The sequence below is a fragment of the Notolepis coatsorum genome (assembly GCF_963971535.1).
Source record: "Notolepis coatsorum genome assembly, chromosome: 9".
Taxonomy (NCBI): domain Eukaryota; kingdom Metazoa; phylum Chordata; class Actinopteri; order Aulopiformes; family Paralepididae; genus Notolepis; species Notolepis coatsorum.
Window position 1 is genome coordinate 120,024,857 of NC_140173.1, and position 15,498 is coordinate 120,040,354.

The 15,498-nt window shown below is 47.3% G+C and overlaps 1 protein-coding gene across 1 annotated transcript; it reads left to right on the forward strand.

Annotated features, from left to right (window-relative positions):
- Positions 1 to 1,818: 1,818 nt before the first annotated feature.
- On the forward strand, positions 1,819 to 14,956 carry LOC311234731 (neurofilament medium polypeptide-like; the record flags this gene model as incomplete). The annotated part of the gene is made up of 4 exons (XM_084321974.1): positions 1,819 to 2,616; positions 3,070 to 3,194; positions 3,897 to 4,357; positions 14,664 to 14,956. 4 exons carry the CDS (start codon positions 1,819 to 1,821, stop codon positions 14,954 to 14,956), a joined length of 1,677 nt encoding a protein of 558 aa, XP_084178100.1.
- Between the last annotated feature and the right edge of the window lie 542 nt (positions 14,957 to 15,498).

Genomic DNA, 15,498 nt, shown 5'->3' on the forward strand with positions numbered 1-15,498 from the left:
AGGCACATGTGTTGCCTTTGCTCTCGAGATACAACATGCTATCAACGTTAATTATGTTGTTGATGTAACGGAGGTCCGTGAGTAATATATCCACCGTCACGATGGACGTGTGTTGTGAAGTGACTGTGGCGGTAAGCGGTACTGCGAGTTAAACTCACTTCCCCTTAAAAAAGACACATAGACACGTTACCAAGAAGTGAATTCACCTCTTGGTATAGCGGTCTATGCTGTCGCCCGCCCCCGGTGCGGCCGACCCGGGTTCGAAATTTAACACAACGCAGTAACATACGATCGGTCACATTTACACTGCTTACTTGTATCTTTATTATATTTCTATTGCTTATAATTATGTATTTCTACTATTACCCTGCCCATACCTGTACCTCTCCTCCCCCCTCCCCCGTGCTGCTATGACGCCCACATTTCCCCCAAGGGGATCAATAAAGGAATATCTTATCTTATCGGTATGGGCAGGGCAATAGTACAGTAGAAAGACATAAATATGGGCAATAAAATGTTATCTGAATATAGAAATATGAGAGAAATAAACAGTGTAAACAATATCAAATCAAATCAAATCAAATTTATTTATAGGGCCCGACAACACACGTTAATGTCCCCATGGGCCGTACAGATCTTCTTTAAACAAGTCAAGAAGAAAACATAACAATAAGTCAAGAACAGAACAAGAACACCATAAGGTCCAAACATTTTTAGATGAATGCAAATAAATGAAAGAATGCAAGCACTCCCAGACATACCCCACGCGAAGGTAAGGAAAAACTCACTAAAACCTAACAATAGGGAAAAAAGCTCCACAGGCAGTGTGGAGGAGAGAAACCTTAGAAGGGCCATTCAAGGGGGGATCTCCCTTCTTAGATGTTGGTGATAGTAGTGTTGCAGACGGACAGTTGGTAAGCATGCACTCATGTGTGTAGTGGAACACAGATGAGTGCATGCAATAGCAACTGTACATTTTGAAAAATTAAAGATAGAGCTAATAGCGATAGCAACTGAACATTTTGAAAGATTAAAGATAGAGCTGATAGCGAATCTATTTGAGGCACAGGGGCGGCGCAAAGAGGGTCACATCCTCCCCGTCTTAGTCAAGGGACATTTAACACTCCGGTCGTTGCTCAGGGACTAGACCCTACAGAACATGTAATAAAAGTGTCAGCTAAATGACTAAATGTAAATCTAATAGAATATGTCATCAACAACTTAATTTTTTTTTTTAGCCTATACCTGATAAAAACAATAACAGTAGCATATACAAAACATTGTGAAATACATCGACCTATATGATTGCGATAAATACATTCATCAAAACCTGCTACATTTATCAAAACCTTTATGGGCTCTTCATGACAAATAATTTCATAATTTGCATTGAATATGCTTATTGTTGCATTACAACATGAGACTTGGTACTTGTGTGGAAGTGCACGTGCGGATGTTGACATCTACAGAGGAAATTAACACCTACGTCACCGCTGCTGGCTGCGACAAAATTCTAGGTGCCTTGGCAGCTAGTTAAACCATCAGCTGATTCTATACATTTTCAGCACCATGGACAGTTCCATTCTGCATACTGAGCGGATAGCTATGCCTATAAAAGCCTGGGTATCATCTACCTTGCACAGCCACACCACGAGTCATAGAATGGAGCATAGATCGTGTTATCCGCATAGAGTAACTCCAGCAGAGTATTCACAATACAGACTCAAATGTTCGGGATCAGACAGCAATGCCGTGATGGGGAGGGAATTCGATTTGAGGGCTTCTGATGGCATGGATTTGATCAATCCATGTTCTGGGATGAAAATGAACGAGAAAGAATTGCTTCGTGGTTTGAATGGCCGTTTTGCTGGGTTCATAGAGAATGTGCGTCATTTGGAGCACCAGAATCACCTGCTAGAGAGTGAGATTGGAGAAATCAGAGAGATAGCACAGTCCTCATCTTCCTTGGACCACGAACATGGGCCGGAGCTCAGGGAACTGAGAAAACTAGTTCATGACATTACGCACCAGAAGCATCAGATCGAAATAGAACATCAAAATCTGGAGGATGAGTTGTTGAACTTAAGAAGAAAACAAGAAAGGGGGACGTGTAACCGATCAGATGCCAAGAGCAACATTATAGTGATGAAGAAAAACATCAGCGACGCGTACCAGGCTAAACTTCAGCTGGACAAGAAGGCACAATCTCTCGTCGATGAAATGGACTTTCTGAAGAAAAACCACGAGGCCGAGGTGTCAGAGATGATTGCCCAGATTCAGGAGGCGCATGTAACTGTCGAAACCCACGACTTTGAAAAACCCGACCTCACTGCGGCACTCAGGGATATTCGAGCACAACTTGAAGGTCACGTCGTATCCGATTACGACCTCCAGCAGGCGGGAGAAAGTTTCCGAGCCCAGTTTGCAAAACTAACCGAGGAAGCTGAGACCAAGAGAGAGACGCTGAAGAAAACACAGCTGGAGATCCACGAGCACAGAAGACGCTTGCAGGCCAAGAGCGTTGCATTAGAATGCGCTAGCGGCACGAGGGAAGCGCTGGAAACACAACTTCACGAAGTCGAGGATCGCCACAAAGAAGAAATTATCCACTACCAGGTACAATTAGAAGGAATCCACCAGGGAGGGCAAACTAAACATAATTTTTTTAATAGACCAACCTTTTCATGCTGAAATATAATCTACATCTTCATGAACGTTGCATTAGTATATAGATGAGTGAAAGTATTTAATAGGTTACATGAAAATATGGACTTCTGAGGGAAATAAAACAAAATAAACAGATCCTCAAAAATATACAACTGATTATATTATAGAGAGAGAGAGAACGAGAGAGAGAGAGAGAGAGAGAGAGAGAGAGAGAGAGAGAGAGAGAGAGAGAGAGAGAGAGAGAGAGAAAGATAATGTTACTGTGATCATGCGGGTTCATACCTACAGTACATTTTCTTTTACCACTGCATCACTGGACTATGTACTGAAACATATTGTGTTTAACCATATATTCCAAAGAAAGACCACTGTGTGAATAACAATATCTCACCTCTACTTCAGGACACCATCAAACAACTAGAAAATGAACTCATAAATGGCAAATTTGACATGTCTGGTCATCTGCGGGAATTCCAAGACCTGTTGAACGTGAAGATGGCTTTGGACATAGAGATACTTTCCTACAGGTAAAGTATGGCCTATAACAGCATATGATGTTGATAATGTCTGATAAATATCTGGAAAATGTAAAATAATGGCAAAGTGCCACTTAATAAAGCAACGTAAACTTAAATATACCAAAGCGAAAACAACTAACACACTTGACGTGACACTGATGATCACTTAAAGGGGCGCTTTACTGAAAAACGCCAATTTATTTGGCACATGATCTTAGATATACAAGGCTCTAAACAGTTTTGCACACATTCATTTATTTTTCACCTACGTCATTTAATTTAGCTGTAATTAAGACAACACAAGGATTAAGTGTCCTCTGATGACATCATGAGGAGATATTGATATTGACTCCATCATCCCATTTAAAACCCACCTCAAAACCCACCTGTTTAGGCAGGCGTATGTCAGATTTTTTTTTTAATATTGTGATTGTAAATTAACTGTTTTTAAATTGTTGTACGGCGACCTTGAGTGCCTTGAAAGGTGCCTTATAAATAAAATGCATCATCATCATCATCATCATCATCATCATCATCAGATATTCAAACTCATTACCTCAATAACTGTCAAACTAAATTAATGTGTGCAAAACAGTTTAGAGCCTTCAACCTTGTGATACTGTATGTGTGAGATTATGTGCAAAATAAATCTGCAGTTATTCTGTGAAGTGCCCCTTCACAAAATCCCAATTTCATTCTCCAACCTTGCAGGAAACTCCTGGAGGGTGAAGAGTCTCACCTATCTACTATCTCGGACACCCAAATCTCTATGCCCTACATCTACCGCCAGTCTCCCGTTTACACCCTCCCCTGCCTGTCCAGGAGTCCCACCAGGAGAACAGAGCCCCTGTACAAGTTTGTAGAGGAGGTCATAACAGAGACCACCAGGGAGATTGAGATGTCAGAATTTGAGGAGACAGTTGGGGGAGAAGGGGACGTCAAAGCACAGAGAGGGAGCAGCGAGGGGGAGGACGACTCGGGTACTAAAGACAGTCCAGAGGGAGAAGGTGACCAGGAGTCTGGTAGTCAGCAGGATCAGGTAGCAGCAGTCGAAACCACAGAGCACAGGGGTCTTGGTGAAGGAGAAGATAGTCAGAAAGATGATGAAATCAAAGAGGGACCAGAGGAGCCAGAAACAGTAGAGAATAAAGAGGACACTGATACAGATACTGGTAGATATATAGATAAACCTCAAGAGCTAAGCAGTGCTGTGAAAGTACAAGACATTGCTCTCTTTTTGCCTTCAGAAATTATCATGAAAACCACTGACTTGACTGTAGAGCTGATGAGTTGTCTGTCAAAGACATTAGAGACAGTAGAGCTGCTGAAACCATCAGAAACCATACTCTGAGAAATCCCAAGCAAAACTCCCAAGAGTGAAGAAAAGGAGGCAATTCCCACAGTCCCAAAGGCAGTTAGTAAAGTGGACACTAAAAACTACCACTGAGGAGAAAGTACCAAGAAGTGACAAGGCTCCACGGGATGAATCTAAAGAAAATGATAAAGGCTCAGAATTATCCCTTAAATCTGATCTGAAAGTTGTGGAGGATGGAATGCCAGCTAATAAGGATGAAGCCAAAACAGTAGAATCTTGAGTGCCAGAGAAAAAGATACAGTAGCTGCAGAGAGCAAGGACTTACAACAGGGGGCGCCAAATAGTGGCAAACTCAGGTAGCAAAATCTGAGACATCAAACTTGATTTAGAAAGAGATTTCACAGGGTGAACAGGTAGAAATAGAGAATGGCTTGTTTAATGGAGCAGAATTGAGTGAAGATGAGAAAACCAAGCTAATAAAAGTAGTGGCACATTCAAAGAGAAGAAAGCAGAGCCTAAAACCTGTGTGTAGACTGACCAGGTGACAGCACGGTTGTCTCCAGCGCACCTTATGCAATAGCTTGGCCTTTTAAATTACTGTAAGCGTGTTATATAATCATACTCTAGACATTAATTGAACTGCTGTATCATTGAATCTTATGGATCAAAAGCTGTATTCTGCAGTATCTATTTCTCTGCCCTGTAATGTGAATGGAGTCCTGAATGTTCTAACAAATAAATGCAATTTCAAGAGCACTTATGAGTCTGATTGACTGTGATTTATTAGCTTGCAAGATTATCTATCTGATACACATGTACAGCACATTAGTATAGTATTTTTCTGCTCACTATAATTGCTGATTGAGGAACGGCATTAGTCTTGTCCTACCGAATCAGTTCACCTATAGTTCTTACATTCAGCCGTCACTTGTGTTGCTCTGCCACTCAAAGTACCTCATGAACAAGACTTGTTTATTCATAGTATTCTCATGTGGTTTCCTGCCAATCAATACGGTGCAGAGCCACAGCGCAGCAGACATGGTTGTCATTTAATCAAAGAACAATTCCATGTTAATTGATTACAATCGTCCATTTGCCGATCAACACGATGAATATAAGAACCTAATAAGGTGATCTTGCATCCAAATGCCTTCCATCAATCAAATGTGTTTTGAGACCCAACTGAAAGCCTGCTGACATACGGTTTGATTGAACATGAATGTAAACCTCATGCTTAACACATTGGCGGCTACTGGGATGAGTCTAATATCACTAGAGACGACCAGCATTATGTAAACAGACTTGGGGCTGTTTGTAGAGCTAAATCTATACTTTATAGTATTGCTATCTGTCCATTCTCATTGTCAATTGAGACCATAAACCGTCCGTTCAAAATGGCTTAAATAAAAAATAAATCATCAATACATTCTCATTTTATAGCGCCGCGAATATAAGCGCTATACAGCATTTGGTCTAGTATATTTCCTGGAAGGCGAGATAAAGGGCTAATAGCTACTAACGTTATATCCAATGGCATTTCCGTTATACAGAAGCTACAGTTTAAACTCAAACTGCATATGATCGGTACGATCCTCAAGCATGTATGCATTAAAGGGGGGGGGGGGGGGGGGGGGGGGGGGGACATCGTTTCTTATTATTGATTACCAATAACCGTGTTTGTCTAAGTAGCCACATAGGCTGATCGGCTCGTTGAGTATCATAACAAGGCCCGATCGGGCTGTAATTTACGTGAAAAAGATCTTACCATGAGCCGGTTGGATCCGCCAGACCATTTCCCAGTTATCGATCGCCATCTGGTAGATCGATATGTCCATTGGCTGATGATAAATCCCCTTACTGCACACTGAAATCCGCGATCCAAAACGTATTCCGTGCAACAGACAATAGCTATCGCTTCAGGTGAGTAGAAAACTACATTAGAGATCACAAAAAAAAGACAACTTCGGCCACAGGGAACACTGCATTATCGCGATAGCGCCCCTAAGAGGATCTGGCCGGTAATGCACTTTCTCGAATTCAAAGAGTAGGGTACATCTGCAGTGCAGCTCGGCGACCTTGAATAGGTTATTAAAATGGAATAAAAGCCAAAACAACTTGCCACGGATATATCCGTCCTTCTGTCCTTTAAGCATGGATTCGAAACACGGATATATACGTCCTTGGGGCGCCATTGTGTTTTTTTTTTTATCCACTTTTTCTCCCATTTTCTATATTTTCTCCCATCCCAATTTCGTATCATCCAATTCAGCCCTCCCCTGTCATGAACGCTGTTTCTTGCCTCCCACAAACCGGCTGCAATGTGGACTAAGTCATACATAGCACAAGTCCCCTCCGGTACTTGAGGTAACAGCAGTCGCATCTTTTCACCTGCGCAGCTCGATCTCTCAGTGGCGAGGAGTAACGCGTGGGAGGCTCACGCTGCCCCCGACACTTCCTGATTCTACTGCGCAGGCGCACCAACTGACCTGTAGGAGTCGCTGTCCACAACGCCCGATCCCCACCCATCAGTTTCCCACCCCCTAATACGGCCAATGTGTATTAGTATGAAAGACCAGCTAAACTGAAAGCAATGTGGAGCGCTGGGCTCGAACAGGCGAGCCCAGCGTCTCTGCATTCGTGGCGAGCGCCTTGCCCACTACGCCACGTAGCCGCCCGGGCGCCATTGTGTTAATGGCAACGGCAAGCTGAGGCTGGTCACATACAATGGGGGAAATAAGTATTGAACATATTAGCATTTTGTCCTGTAAATTTATTTCCAATGTGGCCATTCAAGTGCATTTTTCACCAGACTTTGGTATTAACTCAGGAAATCCAGACAAAAAGTATAAACATTAAAGTCCATATGTAAATAAAGTTATGTATAATAAAGTGGGATGACATAGGAAAAAGTATTGAACACACTAACTGAAATTAATTCAATACTTAGTAGTGGAGAAGCCTTTGTTTGTAATGACAGCTTCAAGATGCTTTCTGTATGATGTAACCAATCGCCCGCCCCGCAGTATTCAGGTGTGATTTTGGCCCATTCCTCTACACAGATTTTGACAGTCTTTAAATCTTGAAGATTGTGGGGGGCCCTCTTGTGAATCTGGATCTTCAGATGCTTCCACAAATGTTCTGTATCGTTAAGGGGCTCAGCTTGGCATCACCTTCTGCACTATCTCGCGTACGTGCACGCGTACTGAATAAATTCCACAAATGTACCTCTAATACCAGTATTAGTCTGACCACACCCCTCATCAGCTTACCTTCATAAGCAGGTGTGTGGTCACCTGCTCTCCTCCTTCTCGCTTTCACCACAAGGAAAGTGCCTCGGTAGTACCCCACTTGACGTGTTGTTAGTTGAAAAGAGTTGTGACTGGTTTACATTGTGCTTAACCTTTTCTTCTCTCACTTGTTGTATAAGAAAAGGTTTGGGTCATAATGTATTCCGCGGAGAGTAGACCCGCTAGACCTACTCTTCACCACCGGTTCTCCATTCCCGCCTCCGTTGTGCGCCTCGGTGCTGGGCTGTTTCCACTCTCGTGGTTGCCGACCCAGCCCGGGAGACTGCCGGTGGATAGTTTTCCTCACCGACGAGCCGAGGGTTCGGTGCCGTCGCTCCGGCGATGGCCTGATCTCGACTCTGGTTCCTCTGGTTCTGGGGAATCGCCCGTTGATGAACGGGGGATTGTCTTGGAGCCGGAGGATTTGCGACGAAAACTTTTTGCGTCTGCTCGCTCGCGTCGCAAGATGGTGGCGTGCAGACGCGAACGGCCTGGGTTTGGGGAATTGCTGGAGACCAGCGAGGACGCGTCCGACTCTGGATTTCTGATGGAAACTGAAGACTTCATGGAGGAGGCGGACGGGTTCTTGTATGATGGTCCCGTGGAGGAGAGTATCCCTCCTCCGGAGACCCCGGAGGGGGGAGAAATGGCTCCATGGGGCGCCTTGTTCGAGGATGTCGAGGAACCACCTTGGCCTCATCAGCAGGATGCCCTACTGTCAGCCACATCGGATTGTGGCTCCTTGACCAGTCGCAGCCTGCTGTATGCGAGGGATGCGGGGTCGGTGGAGGAGGGTTCGCAGGGGGAACTGCGGGCCTTGTTTCCCGAGCTCATGGCGGTAGCCGCCACCGCAAACTGTGTGCCGCTGCCGCTGCCATTGCCTGCACCTGTCCCTGATGACCTCATAGGCCATCCCTGGCAGCGTCCCCCAGTGAGAGGGGTGGACGTTGTCTACCCATTTTTCCCATCGATGGGGGCCTATGTTCGTCGGGGTCAGGCGGTGTCCAACATCATGGGACTAACTCCCGCCTACGTACCAGTTACGCGGGTGTCGGGGTTAGTCAAAGGTATGGGGGAGGGCGTACCTCGGCTTGACAATCCGATGGCCGCGCTCCTCTGTCCGGATATGGTGTGGGAACCCCTATGCAAGCCGGTCCTCCAGGGGAAGTCGGCTAGGCGATTGGCTTATTGGGGTGACCAGTCATTTATCGCTGGTACACAGTCGCTGGCTGCGGCGTCTAACATCGCCCACCTGGCTAGATTTGTATCGGGGATAATGACGGGCGGCACGGATCTGAACGAGGTAAAATGCGATCAGATCACCCAGGCTGCGGGAGCTGTTCTGCACCTTTCCCAGGTGCTGGCCATAGCCATGGGGAAAGTGCGCGCCCTGGCCACCCTGGGCCAGCGTCACCTTTGGCTGGAGCAGGCCCGTGTGCCACAGAAGAAGAGAGCCCCTCTTCTGACGGCCGCCCTCTCCGACGCTGGCCTGTTCGGGAAGGCCCTGCAATTGATGACCTCAACATGCAGAGAAATGGCAGAGGAGAGATCCGTCCTTCAACCCCATTTTCCGCCTCCCGTCCTTGCCGGTGGGGGCAGAAGGCTTCCGCGACGTCGAGCTGTCTCCGTCGCCGCTACCACTACCTCCACCGCCGCTGCTGGCCCTGCCAAGAGGGCCAGGGGACGAAACGGCGCTTCGGCCACCGCCGGCCCATCCCAGACCGGAGGAGACGGTAGGGAACGTCGTGTCCAGCAGACTGTAACCTATCGTCCCTCCGGGGCTCCCCGGGGTGGCAAGACTCGAGCGGCGCGAGGTGGCAGACGCCGTTAGGAGTGACTTTTTCCCCTTTGTGTCCCCTCCTCTACACCCTTCCCGGCCCCTCTGTGATTTTGTGCCTTACACTTTTTTAATTAATAAAAAAAAGTTCCCCGATATAAGGGGGACTGTGTTTGGCCGAACAAACTGTGTGTTTCTTCATACAAATCATATGGTGGGGTTGTGTATATGAATCTACCCTGTTACGTTGGGGGGTGAGTTGTGTTGTGTTACGGGTTTTAAGCAAGGTCTGCAACTTACACTCGGTAATAGGTTCTATTAGCTTGATGCTCCACATGCAATTAGAACTGGTGTTATTCCATTGCTTTAACTAAGTATATGTGTTTTCACAACGCTGTGTTGTTAGTTGCAGTAATGCTCGTACGCACATTTTTCATGGCCTAGCCATTACTCTCGTTCAGCGTTCTTCCTATGTATGACATAGGCAACGGGTATGGGATTCACGCACAGGCGACTTGTGTTTTGTTGTAAACCCTTTTTTACACTTTGTGGGTAGCAGGCATTGTATTAGCTTATGCTATGCTTTGTTCTACCGGAGGTTTTCAAGATGGCTACGGTTGTTTTCTGTGTGTAGGGATAAAAGGTGTGTTTTCGGGAGGGGGTGTCGAATAAACCCCTCCTTTTTCCCACTTGATTGGTTTAGAGGATTTGTTGATCTTTTCTGCTGAGCCAGTCAGGGCCAAGCCAGTGCTTGACAGGGGGGGGGGGGGGGGGGGGGGGGGGGGAGGGGTATTCTACCGACTCCTGTTATGACAGGATCCGGTGGGTTTCCCCGCCCGTTGTAGCGTTGTTGCTATGGCGACGCTTTCCATGAGCTGGTGTCTTAAAGATGTCGAGGTTGGGCGCAGGACTTACAGCCTGCTGCGCCCGTTTATGTGTCAAACTTGAGTCTGTTGGTCACGTGTCTCACAGTTTACATATCTTTTTCTTGACCGTGGTCTCATGTGGGAAGGTGTTTTCTGGGGGAGTCTGGTCTTACACTCTGATTAAAAGGAGTGACTGGATTAAAATCATGTGAAAAACAGGGTTTTTACTCCCAGCTGTGCAGTTGGGTCATACGGGTGATGCCTTTTCTTTATTTTATAAAGAGTTGAATGTGTCTTGATGGATATGAAATGAGGGTCCCTGATGGAAACAAGACTAACGTCTTTCTCAGGTCTGCCTCCCCTTATCTTTTTGTATGTATTCCTGTACTGCAGTCTGTTGGGTAAATATTTTCATTCATTCATTCATGGAGTTGATTGCATCTCGCCCCTCTTGTCGTTCCCTGGGCGTCTTGGGGATTCAATATGGTGGTCTAAACGGCCTATTGTTGATGTGGGTATGTCAGAACGCACACATAGTGCTGGCTCAGGATGTGCTTAAGCCGTTGCTGACTGGCGCGCCTCGTTTGCTTTGGTAAAACAGCGTTTTTATGGAGCAATTGGGATGGGGTTTTTTTCCTCTTCCGACATCCTGTGTGTTGTCGATGGGTTCCCGTTCATGTCAGGGGATGATGACGGAATGGGTCTGGACATATGGGGAAGGGTCTCACGCCCTAGGGGTGGGCCGCCGGACGCGGTTCATACCGACACGTCTGGGTGGCGCCTTCTTTTTTATGTTGGGATCAAACGCGCATATCTGCCCCTTCTCCTGGGGTTGGCAGGTCGGCGTGATTAGGGCACGGGACTGGTTCTGGTCGCGCTGGTCCAGATCAGTGCACCCGTTGTCCGCTGGGGATGCAGATCTGCTGTTCTGGTACCCTGAGGGACTTGGGGGTTTTTCAGGGGGAAAAATGCTAGGTCGATCCGGGTGTCACAGGGTTGAGCGTTATGGGACCCTTGTTGGGTGCGTTGTATTCTGCACTGTCGTAATGGCTTACGGCCGTGCCGACCTGTACGCGTCCGATCTCGTCGGATCTCGGCCGCTGTACGGGTTGGTCTTGGTTGGTACTTGGTTGGGTGACCTCCTGGGAATACCGATTGCGGGGTGCTGGGGCTGGTCTTCCATATTACGCTCTTCTCTTGCGTTTGGCGCTGAGGAGCCTGTTGGGTGGGGTTAACCTCCTTTGGGATCCTGTGCTCCCCGTATCACCGGGCCCGGTCCGGGGTGATGCTCGTTGACCCGTAGGCCCGGGATAGCCCTGTTGGGAACCGGAACGCGGGCTGCGGCGGTGCCGCAGGTGTGTTTCGGGGTTCTTTCCTGAGGGGTTATGGGACCAACCATTGCATGGGGTGATGCCTGGGTGGTTGGTTCTCTGGTGTGTTGCTGCAGTGTCAACTCCCGGTTCTCCGGTTGAGGGTGCCCCTGCACGTTCATGACGTCTGCCGATCGTATGGGCTTTTCTGTGGGCAGCTGTCAGGGGTCGAGTGGTCTACGGATCCCACTTCTGACGTGCTGTTTGAAAGCTTGGTTATGCGACAACGCCAGCATACGCCCCTTCCGCCGGGACGGCTGTTCAGCTGTCCTTTCTGGCGCCTGCCTCGTCCGCAGTTTTTTCCAGGCTTGGGTTGACAGCCTGTTGCCTGGTCTTTCCCCGGTGCGCTGCCTGCTTCCGTTGGTTACCTCTTGTGTGTTTAACCGTGCTGTCTGCCTGTTGCAGGGCTTGTGTTCCAGGCGGTGTGCTGTTGGGGAGGACAGGGCCCGCTCGGCTGAGGGGCCCCTTGTCCGGATACGCTGGCGATGTGGGGGGCGGGGTCACTAGGTGCCCCCCTGGTGGGGTCTTGATGCTGGCATCATGGACTTCTCCGGGCCCCCATTCCAGGGAGCCCGGTCCTTTGGTGGATCTGGGTCTTCCTTCGCGCTCCGCTGCTACGGCCTTGCCACGGGGTTGGGTTTGCTCTTGACCCCGTGATTCTGGGGGCAGTAACGAGGTTGTTCCTCCGTTCGTTCCCGGGTGGCATGCGGGTTGTGCGTGTGTGTAGTCGTGGGGTCAAGCCACGGTCTGCTCACCCTGTGCGTTGAGTTGCTTGAGTGCCTCTTCGCACGGTCGGGTCCGTCGCCTTCCCGTGAAGCCCCTAATAGGGGGGCTACCCGCCATTAGGGGGGGTCGGGGGGGCTCGGCCCTCCCTGTTCTGATGGTTGTGGGGGGCTGTCAGCGGGGTGTATTTGTCAGCCAGCGGCTCCGCTTGGCCTCCCTTGTGCAGAAGGTGATGCCAAGCTGAGCCCCTTAACGATACAGAACGTTAGGTTATGACTATAACCAAGTTCTGTTAGTTAGGGGCGACGCTTGGCATCAGACGGCCGCTGCAGCCCTTGACCTCACCTTGTGGTGAAAGCTTGGGAAGGAGGAGAGCAGGTGACCACACACCTGCTTATGAAGGTAAGCTGATGAGGGGTGTGGTCAGACTAATACTGGTATTAGAGGTACATTTGTGGAATTTATTCAGTACGCGTGCACGTACGCGAGATAGTGCAGAAGGTGATGCCAAGCGTCGCCCCTAACTAACAGAACTTGGTTATAGTCATAACCTAACGTTCAATTGGGTTTAAGTCAGGTGATTGACTGGGCCATTCCAACAAGTTGATTTTCTTTCTATGAAATCAACTGTGATTTTCCTTTGCTGTTTGCTTTGGATCGTTGTCCTGCTGGAAGGTCCCGCCCACTTGTCATCCTCAGTATCCTGGGCCCTATTCCCCGTACGTACCTGGTTCAACTAAGTCGATCAAAAGTCCCATTATCCAGATTCAATTAACCCAATGTTTGAATCCAGGCTTTCCCTGTTCCTCGAACGCTGATTCAGTCTCGTTAATTCGAACCAGACTTGATACTCAGGATAATTGCGCGCGGCCGCCTGGTTCTGAAAAGACAGCAGGTGTCGATCGCAGAAATCCTGATTTTCTAACGGCATTGATTGATTGAAAACTTTATTAACAGATTGCAGAATGGATACAATTAGGGCTGACCCCTATAAGTCGATTAGTCGACTAATCGGTCGAAAGGAGCCGTAGTCGACTGGCCAACCTCTTAGTCGAATATATTAAAAAATATATATATTATAATATATATATTCTTTTATCATTCTTTCCAAAAGAAAAGAGGCCTAGAAGCGTGGCTAACGCTAATTAGTAGGGTCATCTGTGGCACTTCCGTGACCGTGGAGAGCGAAGGTCCGTTTCTCAATGGATTTGTCATCTAGGAGGGTTAATAAACAAATTTAGCCGGGGTGTATTTTTTAAAAAGGCGGGGAAAATTTGTGAGAGACCAAAATCCAAAATGGCTGCCGTGGAAATTAACATTTTAATGGTTTGACCTACAATGATGCACAATACATGGTTTCAGAGCTTATTTTTATCAAGGAATACATATTTGGTGTTTATATAATGATTTGACCTATTGTTGACCTTCAAATGCAAGATGGCTGCCAATTTTGAGCTCCAAAATGGATTTTTTTCAAAATCGTCACAGAGCCTTTATATTAGGCTCTAATGAAAGCTCTGCTCATGATGAGTTGAATAATATACAGTATAAGTACACAGAAGTAATCTCTGAGGTCAATAAAGTCAATGTTTGTGTGTAAACAACAGTTACTGATTTGCGGTTTTCCATTAAATAGGGTAGGCTACTGAGAATATGGTGTCCAGTTCATACCATCACATTTTCATAATGAACCAAAAATTATTTTGCACTAGCCTAACATAAAATAGTATTCTGTATGCAAAGCTAGCAAGGTTAGTTGCTTGAGCCGAATTTAACCCTTGTGCGCTACTTATTTATTTATCTTACTTCGGTGTTAACAAAAACTCTGGGTCCGAATGTACCACCTCACTGGACAGCGCACTACCACTGCTATCAACCTGGGTGTATATGTCCATGGCATGACAAGGAGTAAAGATCTGGTAGACACTCTGCATCAGCTATGCAGATACACTGCTCCTCTATGACCACTGGGCTCTGATGGATGTGGAGCAGAAGTGTGCAGAACTGACAAATGTTTGCCAGTACAGATGCCCCCCTGGTAGCAAGAGTGAGCCACCTGCTCGTCCCAGGGTAGATCCACCAGTGGATGGGTCAGCTCCGCAGCGTGCTCGCTCTGTGATACATGCACTGTCTCGTGTAGACAATCATGGTACAAGACCACCACCTGAAGAGCAGCGAGTTCCAGGATACAGTGGTGCCCAGTCCTGCTGTCATCCACCACCCAACAAGAGCAAGCCTTACTACCACACAACATACAATGAACCTCCAAGCAAGTCAGTGGTGAATGACATCATGGTGAAACATGTGGAGGCCATGCGGCTGAAGAATATTCCATTCTCCTTTCTTGTTGGTGACCTGCCCCCCTACAAGACGATCACTCAGTTCAAGGCGGAGAATCCAGAAATGTTCAAGGACATCATCCCAATCCTCTGAGCTTTCTACCAGCTGATGTCCTACATCTATGCCATCTACAAGAGATTCAAGAGCTCTGGAATGGCAGACACTCTGGTTACAGCAGGGGTAGTAGTGGAGGGGTCGGTAGACCAAGCACTACGAGGAAAGCACTACAGACGGGGCGTGCGGTGCATCCTGCTCTTGAGAGAGGTTCTTATCCCCAATCAACTGTCAAAGATTCTTGAGCACAAAGAACTATCGGAAGACATCAAGGAGAACCTCAACATTCTGCGGAATGCACTGACTGAAACTCAAGAGGCTCTACAGACAGCTTACTGTGATCTTGAGAATGATGGCGACATGAAGGAGCTGATCAACAGAGTTTATGAGAAGCCTGGCACAGACATGGGGGACTTTTGGGTCTCGTTCTTGGAGATGTCTGACCCACTTGTACAATGTCTTGATGCATGTCATGCAAGAAATGGCTCTGAGTACCTATCGTCAACCTACAACATGCTGCCAGGACTGATGGCATATGACAACCATGACTATGGGAGGTGGTTTCCAGACTACTGGGCAAT